The 14234-nt window shown below is 43.9% G+C and overlaps 1 protein-coding gene across 4 annotated transcripts in view; it reads right to left on the bottom strand.

The window, feature by feature from the left end:
• LOC121577725 (ephrin type-B receptor 2) overlaps positions 1 to 14234 on the bottom strand; it is a 168844-nt gene that overhangs the window by 30485 nt on the left and 124125 nt on the right. For all 4 annotated transcript variants that reach the window (XM_041891551.2, XM_041891548.2, XM_041891552.2 and 1 more), the window contains exons 4-5: positions 13839 to 13994; positions 10452 to 10787 (exon numbers count right to left, since the gene is read on the bottom strand). In XM_041891551.2, the coding sequence (XP_041747485.1) occupies positions 10452 to 10787; positions 13839 to 13994 (492 nt within the window). The remainder of the gene's footprint in view (positions 1 to 10451; positions 10788 to 13838; positions 13995 to 14234) is intronic.

The raw sequence follows: 14234 nt of genomic DNA, 5'->3' as shown, positions 1-14234 counted from the left end.
CCAAGAAAACTATTTTAAAGTTTAAAGTTTAAATTAAACAATAGTGACTTTGTTTTGTTCCAGTGTGAATCATTATGTCAATATTGTATTTTCTACACTTTTCTAGGTAGTCATCACGCTTCTGTAAACAAAATAGATAATTGCTTCAACATATTTTACAGTGGTGTGTCAGTGGTGTGTCTGAGTCGACACAGACATGCGCTTCTTTGTGTGTATATACAGTTGAAGTCGGAAGTTTACATACACTTAGGTTGGAGTCATTAAAACTTGTTTTTCAACCACTCCACAAATTTCTTGTTAACAAACTATAGTTTTGGCAAGTCAGTTAGGACATCTGCTTTGTGCATGACACAAGTAATTTTTCCAACAATTGTTTACAGACAGATTATTTCACTTATAATTAACTGTATCACAATTCCAGTGGGTCAGAAGTTTACATACACGAAGTTGACTGTGCCTTTAAACAGCTTGGAAAATTCCATAAAACGATGTCATGGCTTTAGAAGCTTCTGATAGGCAAATTGACATAATTTGAGTCAATTGGAGGTGTACCTGTGGATGTATTTTAAGGCCTACCTTCAAACTCAGTGCCTTTTTGCTTGACATCATGGGAAAATCAAAAGAAATCAGCCAAGAAAAAAAATGGTAGACCTCCACAAGTCTGGTTCATCCTTGGGAGCAATTTCCAAATGCCTGAAGGTACCGCGTTCATCTGTACAAACAATAGTATACAAGTATAAACACCATGGGACCACGCAGCCGTCAAACCACTCAGGAAGGAGACGCGTTCTGTCTCCTAGAGATGAACGTACTTTGGTGCGAAAAGTGCAAATCAATCCCAGAACAACAGCAAAGGACCTTGTGAAGATGCTGGAGGAAACAGGTACAAAATTATCTATATCCACAGTAAAACGAGTTCTATATCAACATTTACATTTGAGTCATTTAGCAGACGCTCTTATCCAGAGCGACTTACAGTTAGTGAGTGCATCATTTTTTTTTTTCATACTGGCCCCCCGTGGGAATCGAACCCACAACCCTGCCGTTGCAAGCGCCATGCTCTACCAACTGAGCTACACAAGGCCAATATATGTGGATATATTGAAGCAACATCTCAAGACATCAGTCAGGAAGTTAAAGCTTGGTTGCAAATGGGTCTTCCAAATGGACAATGACCCCAAGCATACTTCCAAAGTTGTGGCAAAATGGCTTATGGACAACAAAGTCAAGGTATTGGAGTGGCCATTACAAAGCCCTGACCTCAATCCTATAGAACATTTGTGGGCAGAACTGAAAAAGCGTGTGTGAGCAAGGAGGCCTACAAACCTGACTCAGTTACACCAGCTCTGTCAGGAGGAATGGGCCAAAATTCACCCAACTTATTGTGGGAAGCTTGTGGAAGGCTACTCAAAAAGTTTGACCCAATTTAAACAATTTAAAGGCAATGCTACCAAATACTAATTGAGTGTATGTAAACTTCTGATCCACTGGGAATGTAATGAAATAAATAAAAGCTGAAATAAATCATTCTCTGTACTATTATTATGACATTTCACATTCTTAAAATAAAGTGGCAATCCTAACTGACCTAAGGCAGGGAATTTTTACTAGGATTAAATGTCAGGAATTGTGAAAAACGGAGTTGAAATGTATTTGGTTAAGGTGTATGTAAACTTCCGACTTCAAATGTATGTGTGTGTCTGTGAAGTGTGTGTATGTGTGTGTGTATGAGTCAGTAAGTACCCACATACAGTACCATCTCTCAACTGTAAATTTGCTAAGAGCAGACACTTAAATCCTCCTCCATTCCGGCACATAAAAACACTCATTCCTGTTAAATGGCTCCAGAAATAGAAGAGAAAGCAATTCCAAATGTAATCAAAGTAGAACTAAAAGACCAGCCAGAAAAACGTAACACATAAATATTCCAGAGAGCATCTTTCCCCCTGATATTTCAAAAACCAGGAGATTACTTAGAGACCAGAGGTGGAGAGGGATGGAGGAGGGAAGGAGAGGTGAAGGAGAGGTGAAGATAACACAACAACCTTCTTCTTCCCACTTTGCTCTTACAGTGCCTTCAGAAAGTATTCACCTCCCTTGACTTTTTCGACATTTTGTTGTGTTACAGCCTGAATTTAAAATGTATTACATTGAGAGTTTTTGTCACTGGCCTACACACAATACCCCATTATGTCAAAGAGGAATTATATTTCCATTTTTTTTTCAAATTAACTAAAAATGAAAAGCTGAAATGTCTTGTGTCAATAAGTATTCAACCCCTTAGTTATGGCAAGCCTAAATAAGTTCAGGAGTAAAAATTTGCTTAATGGCTCCTACAGTGAGGGAAAAAAGTATTTGATCCCCTGCTGATTTTGTACGTTTGCCCACTGACAAAGACATGATCAGTCTATATTTTGAATGGTAGGTTTATTTGAACAGTGAGAGACAGAATAACAACAACAAAAAATCCAGAAAAACGCATGTCAAAAATGTTATAAATTGATTTGCATTTTAATGAGGGAAATAAGTATTTGACCCCTCTGCAAAACATGACTTAGTACTTGGTGGCAAAACCCTTGTTGGCAATCACAGAGGTCAGACGTTTCTTGTAGTTGGCCACCAGGTTTGCACACATCTCAGGAGGGATTTTGTCCCACTCCTCTTTGCAGATCTTATCCAAGTCATTAAGGTTTCGAGGCTGACGTTTGGCAACTCGAACCTTCAGCTCCCTCCACAGATTTTCTATGGGATTAAGGTCTGGAGACTGGCTAGGCCACTCCAGGACCTTAATGTGCTTCTTCTTGAGCCACTCCTTTGTTGCCTTGGCCGTGTGTTTTGGGTCATTGTCATGCTGGAATACCCATCCACGACCCATTTTCAATGCCATGGCTGAGGGAAGGAGGTTCTCACCCAAGATTTGACGGTACATAGCCCCGTCCATCGTCCCTTTGATGCAGTGAAGTTGTCCTGTCCCCTTAGCAGAAAAACACCCCCAAAGCATAATGTTTCCACCTCCATGTTTGACGGTGGGGATGGTGTTCTTGGGGTCATAGGCAGCATTCCTCCTCCTCCAAACACGGCGAGTTGAGTTGATGCCAAAGAGCTCCATTTTGGTCTCATCCACGAGGTGAGATCTTGCATGGAGCCCCAGGCCGAGGGAGATTGACAGGTCTTTTGTGTTTCTTCCATTTGCGAATAATCGCACCAACTGTTGTCACCTTCTCACCAAGATGCTTGGCGATGGTCTTGTAGCCCATTCCAGCCTTGTGTAGGTCTACAATCTTGCCCCTGACATCCTTGGAGAGCTCTTTGGTCTTGGCCATGGTGGAGAGTTTGGAATCTGATTGATTGATTGCTTCTGTGGACAGGTGTATTTTATACAGGTAACAAACTGAGATTAGGAGCACTCCCTTTAAGAGTGTGCTCCTAATCTCAGCTCGTTACCTGTTTAAAAGACACCTGGGAGCCAGAAATCTTTCTGATTGAGAGGGGGTCAAATACTTATTTCCTTCATTAAAATGCAAATCAATTTATAACATTTTTGACATGCGTTTTTCTGGATTTTGTTGTTGTTATTCTGTCTCTCACTGTTCAAATAAACCTACCATTAAAATTATAGACTGATCATTTCTTTGTCAGTGGGCAAACGTACAAAATCAGCAGGGGATCGAATACTTTTTTCCCTCACTGTATAGGAGAAAACTTAGAATGGATCAACAACATTGTAGCTACTCCACAATACTAACCTAATTGACAGAGTGAAAAGAAGGAAGCCTGTACAGAATACAAATATTCCAAAACATGCATCCTGTTTGCAACAAGGCACTAAAGTAATATTGCAAAAAATGTAGCAAAGCAACTAACTTTTTGTCCTGAATACAAAGTGTTATGTTTGGGGCAAATCCAATATAACACAGTACCACTCTCCATATTTTCAAGCATAGTGCTGGCTACATCATGATATATGTATGCTTGTAATCATTAAGGACTGGGGAATTTTTCAGGATAAAAAAATACATGTAATGGAGCTAAGCACAGGCAAAAGTCTAGAGGAAATCTAGTTCAGTTTGCTTTCGAACAAGACACTGGGAGATGAATTCACCTTCAGCAGGACAATAACCTAAAACACAAGGCCAAATCTACACTGGAGTTGCATACCGAGAAGAAAGTGAAGTGGCCGAGTTATAGTTATGACTTAAATCTGTTTGAAGAAATCTAAGACCTGAAAAGGGTTCTCTAGCAATGATCAACAACCAATTTGACAGAGCTTGAATATTTTTTTAAAGAATAATGGGTAAATGTTGCCCAATCCATATGTGGAAAGCTCTTAGAGCTGGGTTTCCCAGACTCGGTCCTCGGGACCCCAAGGGGTGCACGTTTTGGTTTCTGCCCTAGCACTACACAGCTGATTCAAATGATCAAAGCTTGATGATTTGTTGATTATTTGAATCAGCTATGTAGTGCTAGGGCAGAAACCAAAATGTGCACTCCTTGGGGTCCTGAGGACCGAGTCTGGGAAACCCAGTCTTAGAGACTTACCCAGAAAGACTCTGTAATCGCTGCTAAAGTTTTTTCTACAAAGTATTGATTCAGGGGTGTGAATACTTATGTAAATGAGATATTTCTGTATTTCATTTTCAATACATTTGCAACAATTTCTAAAAACATGTTTTCACATTTTCATTAAGGGGTATTGTGTGTTGATGGGTGTTTTTTATTTTTTATTTAATTTTTTATCCATTTAGAATTCAGGCTGTAACACAACAAAATGTGAAATAGGTCAAGGGGTATGAATACTTTCTGAAGGCACTGTAAATGAAAAACGCACGCACTCACTAACTGTAAGTCGCTCTGGATAAGAGCGTCTGCTAAATAACTAAAATGTAAATGTAAAAACCAGAAATACGACTGAAAGAATATACACAATAACGTCAGAACGAGCATGATCATTTATGAGCACACTAAACTAGCTTGAAGAAGGGTGTTTACCAAAGCACTGTAATTTGTATTACAGATTTATAATTTGGTCTTTGCATGAATTTTTATTTACACCCAACTGTGGTTGTCTTAATAAAAAAATAGATATGTCCCCTTTCACTCGCAAGACACATTACTTATCTATGTTTGTTTAACCTGAACTTCAACGTGAAAATCTGAAAGCTCTTCAACCAGAAAATCTGATTGTGCACTACCTCTTTTGCTTTACTCACCATCTCCACAAACACACTGTGGGCAATAACAACAGTGAATAAATGACTGCATTAGCGCAATTTATTTACGCATTTCAGAATCAATCAGAGCTAATGTAGCCTAAAACAATTAGTTCCATCCTCACATTATACAACCCTTTACAGTCCACTGGGCCAAAAGGGCCTGATCTTTTAACCCTGCTTGGTACTCATGCAATGTCTATCGCCAAGTTCTTAATTCTTTCAAAAAATGTCGTATTTAGTTCAACTTCAGACACAGTATATGACCTTTGTTTTTATATTTTTGTCTTGCCAAAACATAATCAATAGGTTATTCATACTATTTACATTTTGTCTGAATAAAATATGTAGCACTGTACAAAACATTGCTTTATGAACGTGGAGGGGGAAAAGGCTTAATAAAGTGCCAATCTATGCTCTAATTCTCTTAGGGCAGGAAGTAATTAAATGCATATTGAATGCATAGGTTATCTTGCTAAAGTCATCTAACCCTACAGTCAGCTAGCTCCGCAGTCTGCATACCTAACGCCATATGCAAATCAAAATCACACAATCTCTGCTTCCACTAGTTGGTCCTAAGTAGTAGCCACAGTATGTGCGTACCGTGCTGGCTGGAGCCCCAATGTGTAGAGCTGTGCCACTCTGTTAGGGCTGTGCTCCAGGTGTCTACAGAGGCCTCCTGTCTGTCTGGTCGCCTGACCCACACTGGCACCTTCCATATGTGCCCTTCCTTACACCTTCTGTCACTGTCACATTGCACACCCTGCGTCCTACGCTGGCTAGCCTGGCAGCCACTCTCTGCCCACTTCCCTCTACTACTGAATGCTGGACACGTTAGCAGCACTGAAGCACAACAGAGGAGTGGAAAATCCTCCCTTTATTCAGAGCTGTAGTTTAGAAGGCATGAATATAAAACCCAAGCATAAATTATTAATGGTGAGGAATTAACCTATGAAGAATCAAGAGTATCAAATTTGACGTTAATGGGCTATTTTCATTGTTTTAGCGTGCTTTCATTTAGTTTTGGTGGCATTGGACAATGTTTCTACACTGGATAGAGCATTAACATTTCTTGGCAGAGGTTTACCTGGCCTTACACCAGTGTTCCTCAGCGATGCCCATTGGAGCAGCCAAGCCATCCCTAGTGGCCTGGTTACAATTCATCCCTAGTGGCCTGGTTACAGTTAGTTGCTAGTGGCCAGGTTAAAGTTTGTTCCTAGTGGCCTGGTTACAGTTCGTTCCTAGTGGCCTGGTTAAAGTTTGTTCCTAGTGGCCTGGTTACAGTTTGTTCCTAGTGGCCTGGTTACAGTTTGTTCCTAGTGGCCTGGTTACAGTTTGTTCCTAGTGGCCTGGTTACAGTTCATTCCTAGTGGCCTGGTTGCAGTTCATTCTTAGTGACCTGGTTACAGTTCGCCCTGGTAATTTAGGGGATAATTAAGTGGTACATTTTCCCCAGCTGTATGATAGTGGTGCACCAGATTACAGCAGCGACCCTTGAGCTGAGTAATGGGATTCAGTCCCACAATGAGCTGCTCACCTGATAAGAAACCAATTCAGTCGGTCTCCTTCCTCCCTGTATTAGCAGCAGCTTCCCTGGCTCACCTTGGGCTAATGAAACGCCTAAACAAACATGTCCTCTACAATTTAATAGAGCTACACACGGTGTAGAACATAGTCAGAAGCATTGATGGGTATATGGACTATGGAGGTCTTATTCATTGACTGCAGAGCTCCATGGAAGTCCCAGGCAGAATGATAATAGTTTTGATTGAGGGAGGAAGGAATATTGTTGCATCTACCACACGTACACTGCAACTATTGATAACCAGGGTAATCACTATTGAGCAAAATATGACTATCCTCGCACCTACTGTAGAATCAATGTGATTCACTGCCTGTAAGGCAACACAAAATGGGACACTATCATTGATCATCTATACCATTCATTATCTATTTTGTGAGTCACCCCCAAACACATATTTTGATTGGTGTAAAAGACTTCCCCGGTAGACATGACTGACATGGTGATAACAGTAATTACTCTCAGAACCACAACATTTATCGGTCACTCACTGAAAGCTCTGGCGTTGGGCTTGTGTGTGTTCCTCCTTTTAATCAAACAGCCCTTCAGTGTGTGTGTGCATGCGTGTGTGTCGGACCAGAGAAGTGAAGTGGACTTAGACTAGCGGTCCCAGTGAGATGTCAGGGATGTGTCTGATTAAACACTTAAAGGGGTGGTGGGATTTTAGCAACCATTTTATCCCCTAGCAATGATGAGAGAGAGAGAGAGAGAGAGAGAGAGAGAGAGAGAGAGAGAGAGAGAGAGAGAGAGAGAGAGAGAGAGAGAGAGAGAGAGAGAGAGAGAGAGAGAGAGAGAGAGAGAGAGAGAGAGAGAAACCCCCATTAACCACTATGAAAGAAAGCTAAAGGCTAGCTTTGTCTTCAGCCATTTGTCACCTATAACCCCTAGCCACTCTACATGTGTGTGGGTGTTTTCTGTGCATTCCCACAGACTAGGGGTGTCATCCCAGCCCCAGAGCAGACAGCCAAAATAAACCATCGTTTTTTTTCTGAATAAGGCCTTGTTAAGGCTGCTCCGTGCCACACAACAGATGAATCACTAAAGCAATTTAACCTAGGCATGTATGTGCTAGGGGCTCTAATAGTATTACCAGAGGGTTGCAGACAGTATTCTGTGTCTGTTGGTGGACTGAGGCATCACTACTCATCTCAGGGCTTGTCTCATCACTTCCCTCCTCTCTTCGTCTCTTGTCCTAACTCATCAAGTCATCATCACACCTTTGTGTCTCACTAAAAACACTCCCACTCTGTTCTGCCGCCCCTCCTCTGCCACAGACATGCTGCCTCAGGGTCACATCAAATTACCTCTCTCTCACCCTCTCCCTATCTTCACTCTCCCTACCTCTCTCTTCTCTCAATTTTTTTCTGTCTTTCTCTCTCTCTTTCTCTCTCTCTCTCTCCCTCTTTTCATTGTAAATATTATGGAAAACATTGCGTTGATCATCTCTTTTCAATATTTGATGGAGGAGAAAAGCTGATCATTAGTGAATAGTTTGGTTGTGACTCATCATTATGAGGATTTCTGGGCTATTTATCAAGGCCAAAATCAGAACACTTTCCACATAATAAGAGTGTGTGGGAATTAGTCATATCCTCACAAAACAAGCTTCACTTTATTATGTGACTGACTCTACAGTATGACATGAAATACTGCACTATTAGGCAACCATGCACGTCCTCAGTCACAGGAACACTGTTGATGAGCATAACAGAGCGTAGTTGGTGTTATGTGCAATGTGTTGATTGGGGGTGGTGAATGAGAACTTACCCTCGTCTCCTCACACCCTGTTTGTTTACCCCTCGTCAACAAGTCCTAGCAGCCGAGGACGGGAGTCGTTCACATGAGAGGAACACTTTCACGCCAGTCACATCCAATTTACTTATTTGTTTCTTTCAAGCCCCCAGCACATAGCTTTAGGTTCCAAACGTGTCTGATTAACTAAAATACACACACACTCACACCCACGCACACACACTCACGCACACACACAAACTGAAGCACACATGCACACTTTCTCTCTGTATAGTAAGGGGGAGGTACGGGGCCGGCTCTGCTAATTAGGGGTGACATGATGTTTATGTAACCTCCAAACCTCCCAAACCAGACGCAATTACGGGCCCCTGGTCCCACTGACCCCGGCCCCAGCCCACTGTGGAACCACACAGCACTGCCCCGCTGTCCCAGGCAGGACCCAGGCTGGTCACAGGGCAGGGGGAGTGAGCCAGAGTTCAGTTTCTTTAACAGCTCTCTCTGATGGGAGCCCTGGAGCTGTAATACGATGTGACGGCCACTTCAGTGCAGAGCCCCCCAATTTCCGCCAGGACTCCATGGCAGGGGGAGGGGGAGAAGGCTGGGGCAGGGGTGGCAGACTTATTGTGGCCCAGTGAGGGAGAGTTAAGGCAGGGGCCTCATTAGAAGGCTTTACTGCACTCTGAGGCCCTCATTACTCCCCCGCCCCCACACACTAACCACTTACTTCAAAACACACCATCAAAAAGAGGTGGTTCTTTCAATTCAAGCATCCAAGTTATATTAATAACTCAGAGATACGTTTTTAAGCATTATTATTTGACTGACTCTAACGGATGCAACCTACTAGTATTGCATGCTGCTTTAAAAACAAATCTGATTCAAATGTGTTGAAATGTGCTGTATGAGGCCCATATACTGTATTCCACACTTCAGAACTGTATCCCACAGAATGCATAACTGTTTCTTCCTTTTCACTGCATTTTATCTTATCTTACTTTTCTCAAACTTCCTCGCTTGAATCATAGTGAGTCACATCCACGTAAGAACTTAAGTTGGAAGTAAAGGAGGGAGAAGTTTTATATGTCCACTTTATTAATCCACAGTAACACAGGGCCTTGGGGAGCTCAGACATAGAAGGCCAGTCAGATGAGAGATGACAGGCGCTTACTCATACTGCCAACAGGACACAAAGCCCTGGCGTAGATAAAGCCTGTAGCCCGTTTCCCTGCTCATCAGTGCTCAGGCAGAACAGCCTGGCACATCAAATAATGCGTCTCATACAGACAATTAAAGAGCAAATCAATTCTGCTAGTTGGATTAAATAATGGAGGCGCAGCCATCTACAACCATAAAGCACACAGTGGAAAACATGCACAGCTACCATAGTTACAGGAGACAGCCATTGATTGGAGCATGTTTCTCCAAGATCCCACAGATGAAAAAGTTAGGCCAATCACAAACAGACCTGTTTTTCATTAGAGGTTATTATTCACTGAAAAGGCAGTGGCCTCTTACTAATCTTCCCATTACTATTTTGGATGCAGTTTACAAGGTAGCTAGTAGAACTAAGTGGCTGGATGAAGCAAGGGCCTGAGATGTTAGGACTGTAATAACCACGCAGCAGTCAGGGGAGACAGGAGTGAGAGTAGTGCTCACTACGCTGAGCTACTCTGTCTGAGAGCCCTGATGAGGTCACACTGAGGACCAACAGGCCATCAAACCCTGGCTGTGACATCATCAACAATCCCCTCACTCCTGTTTTAGAACAAATCTGCATACTTACATCACACTAGAGGAACATGAAACTGTGTCATTGTGTGTGTGTGTGTGTGTGAGAGTGTGTGTGGGTGTGTGTGCGTGTGTGCCTGCGAGAGAGACAGAGAGAGCATAAGGAAGAGTGTACTCACCAGCCTGGTTGGTTGTGATGTTAACGGAGGAGTACTGTGGTGAGTAGGGGCTCTGCTCGGAGACCCCATTGACGGCCTGCACTTCGAAGGTGTACTGTGTGTGGGCCAGCAGGTCACTGATGTAAACACGGGGCTCTGTCAGACCCAGCTGGCGGGGTACAAACTGTACGTTGTCCCCACATCGTGTGCAGCCTCCCCGGCCCCCTCCACAGCTCTTACAGATGATGTTGAAGACCACATCCTCACGACCCCCCGACTCCCTAGGAGGCTGCCACTCCAGCATCAGAGATGTCTCGTTCACGATAGACAGAACGTTCTGAGGAGCCGACGGCACCGCTGGAGAAACACAGACAATAGACAGTCAACTGGGACAGTTTCTGTTTGGAATATGAGAAGCATTTAGAGTAGTCTCATACACTACATGACCAAAAGTATGTGGTCGCCTGCTCATCGAACATCTCATTCCAAACTCATGGGCATTAATATGGAGTTGGTCCCCCCTTTGCTGCTATAACAGCCTACACTCTTTTGGGGAAGGCTTTCCACTAGATGTCGGAACATTGCTGCGGGGACTTGCTTCCATTCAACCACAAGCGCATTAGTGAGGTCGGGCACTGATGTTGGGCAATTAGGCCTGGCTCGCAATCGGAGTTCCAATTAATCCCAAAGGTGTTCGATGGGGTTGAGGTCAGGGCTCTGTGCAGGCCAGTCAAGTTCTTCCACACTGATCTCGACAAACCATTTTTGTATGGACCTCGCTTTGTGCACGAGGGCATCGTCATGCTTAAACAGGAAAGGGCCTTCCCCAAACTGTTGCCACAAAGTTGGAAGCACAGAATCGTTTAGAATGTCATTGTATGCTGTAGCGTTAAGATTTCCCTTCACTGGAACTCAGGGGCCTAGCCCGAACCATGAAAAACAGCCCCAGACCATAATTCCAACTCCACCAAACATTACAGTTGGCACTATGCATTCGGTCAGGTAGCGTTCTCCTGGCATCTGCCAAACCCAGATTTGTCCGTCGGACTGCCAGATGGTGAAGCGTGATTCATCACTCCAGAGAACACGTTTCCACTGCTCCAGAGTCCAATGGCGGTGAGCTTTACACCACTCCAACCGACGGTTGGCATTGCGCATGGTAATCTTAGGCTTGTGTGCGGCTGCTCACCCATTTCATGAAGCTCCAGACAATCAGTTATTGTGCTGACGTTGCTCCAGAGAGAGTTTGGAATTCGTTAGTGAGTGCTGCAACTGAGGACAGACTATTTTTATGTGCTACGTGCTTCAGCACTCGGCGGTCCCGTTTTGTGAGCTTGTGTTGCCTTCCACTTTGCGGCTGAGCCGTTGTTGCTCCTAGACGTTTCCACTTCACAATAACAGCACTTACAGTTGAAATTTGACGAACTGACTTGTTGGAAAGGTGGCATCCTATGACGGTGTCACGTTGAAAGTCCCTGAGCTCTTCAGTAAGGCCATTCTACTGCCAATGTTTGTCTATGAAGAGTGCATGGCTGTGTGCTCGATTTTATACACCTGTCAGCAATGGGTGTGGCTGAAATAGCCGAATCCACTAATTTGAAGGGGTGTCCACATACTTTTGTATATATAGTGTATGTGGAGTGTGGTTTACCTACCTACAGACTTAAGGTGTAAGAAAAACAAATGGACTCAAAGTACTCTAGTTAGTTCAAAATAACTACTTCATGACATTTCAGTCAGATGTTGGCAGGGGAATTAAGTGTCTTGTGTCCTTGGAGTTCTTGGGGGTAGGAATACCAGATGTAGTATCACTCTACTCAAATAACCCCTTCACTGGAGGAGAGAGAACCCACACGCCCACAAATACAGTACAGTCTCTTTGAGGTCTTTGCCTGGTATGCTCAACTAAATCCTTCCCCCAGGAAGCCCATTTAAACACACTGGACTTCAACATGAAGATAGGATGACTTTTCATGTCCATGTTGGCACATATTTGTTTCAATCTGTTGGTTATGTATAGCAGAGCATCATATAGAAGTACTGCAGGACAGAGAAAGTGACTGTTCCTCATACACAACCACTACGTATAGAGGCATTACTGGTTGAAAGTAACATTCCCCATGGCATCACATTTGACTGACAGCCCAAACAAACACACAATGAGTACTGTTGATCTTTTACGGGCATGTGCAGCTAATTAGGGAGGATGCCCTCTCCAGGGCTAATGAGATAAACAACAAAATTCCCCCAGCCCACGAACTCCTAAACCTGAATTGATCACTTATTTAACCGCCCTTTTAATTGGCTCCCATTAAGAGACCTCCAGGCCTGGAGCAGTGCCCATCGAGGCCCTCTGTGTGTCTCTCTCTCTCACGCAAAACAGCCTCCTAAACATCATCTCCTTCCTGGGGAGGGCTGGAATGGGCGGCTAATGGCCCCTGTTAGCTCGAGGGCCACTCAGATGGGCCCGTTTCCCTCCTTTAATCAGCCCGGGCCCGCTGCGTTTAATACCAGCGACGTGACGCTGCTTTCTCATTCATAACAGCTGCTCTGCTCCCAGAGCCGGGCTTATGCAAATCTCCTTTGTTGGAAGCTCTCAAATATTTCTGTCCCTTCCCCTTTCACAGAGGAGGGAAGGAGAAAAAAAACAGCCACAGTGGTGAAAGGAGCTGGCTCTCTCTTCTTCTCTTCTCTCTCTCTCTCTTCTTCTCTTCTCTCTCTCTCTCTCTTCTCTTCTTCTCTTCCCTCTCTCTCTCTCTCTCTCTCTCTCTCTCTCTCTCTCTCTCTCTCTCACTCTTCTCTTCCCTCTCTCTCTCTCTCTCTCTCTCTCTCTCTCTCCCCCTTACTCTTTTCTTAGCACACTATATATACTGCATATTCCTCTCTCTCCCGCTCTGTGTTCATGTCTTCCTCTTAATCTTTATCCCGCCTGTGTTCTCTTTCTCTTTTCTTAGCCCCTCCGTCAATCACAAATTCTAATTCAAATGGCTTCATTGGCATGACAAGAGGAATCTTGGCCCAGTCTATTCTCCCTGCCTGTCCCGCTACAATGCTGCATGGCCTGGCCCAGTAACCTCTGCTTTGGCTGAGGGCAGCAGGGCACAGTGATGTGAGAAGGGGAAGCTGGCCTGTGTGTGTTGGGCCAGACCTGTTGGCATGGGCTCTATGAGCATGTCAGTGCTGGGTGTATGTGAGGGACTGCTCTCTGACAGGCCTCCTCTGTTTCTGCTCAGAGAGGCTCTTGTGTCCTTTGATCTTTGATTCCTCTCAGTTCCTCAGGACCAGGGTGTGAAATTAAAAGAGTGTGTTTGTGTGTGTGTCTGTGTGTGTGTGTGTGTGTGTGTGTGTGTGTGTGTGTGTGTGTGTGTGTGTGTGTGTGTGTGTGTGCGTTTGGTCGATAGTACATACTTGTGCAGGGCATCTGGAAGGGATCTGAGTCTGAGCGATAGTAACCATTGCGGCACACACAGTTAGTGGCTCCTTCGTTGGTGGTGCGGCTGTTGATTGGACACTGCATGCAGGATACATCACCCTGTATAGGCTTGAAGAAGCCCGATGGACAAGCTGGGGAAAAAAACAGAAGAGAGAGAGATGAGATATGAACATATAGCCATTGACAGATTTCATGTTTGGTCAGTTTTATTCCCTGTTTGGCTTCATCTCACTTTACGAGACATGCGGTCCAGCAACCACAATGCAAAAGACACATAAACACAGAACAAAGAGTCAGAGCATAAATATGCATTAGTGCATCCTCCTCGCATGTGAGGGTTTCTCTGTGGGGATGACAACATGGTATGTACA

The sequence above is a fragment of the Coregonus clupeaformis genome, chromosome 12 (genome assembly GCF_020615455.1).
Source record: "Coregonus clupeaformis isolate EN_2021a chromosome 12, ASM2061545v1, whole genome shotgun sequence".
NCBI classification, from domain to species: Eukaryota; Metazoa; Chordata; class Actinopteri; order Salmoniformes; family Salmonidae; genus Coregonus; species Coregonus clupeaformis.
This window is presented reverse-complemented; position numbering and strand designations above follow the sequence as displayed.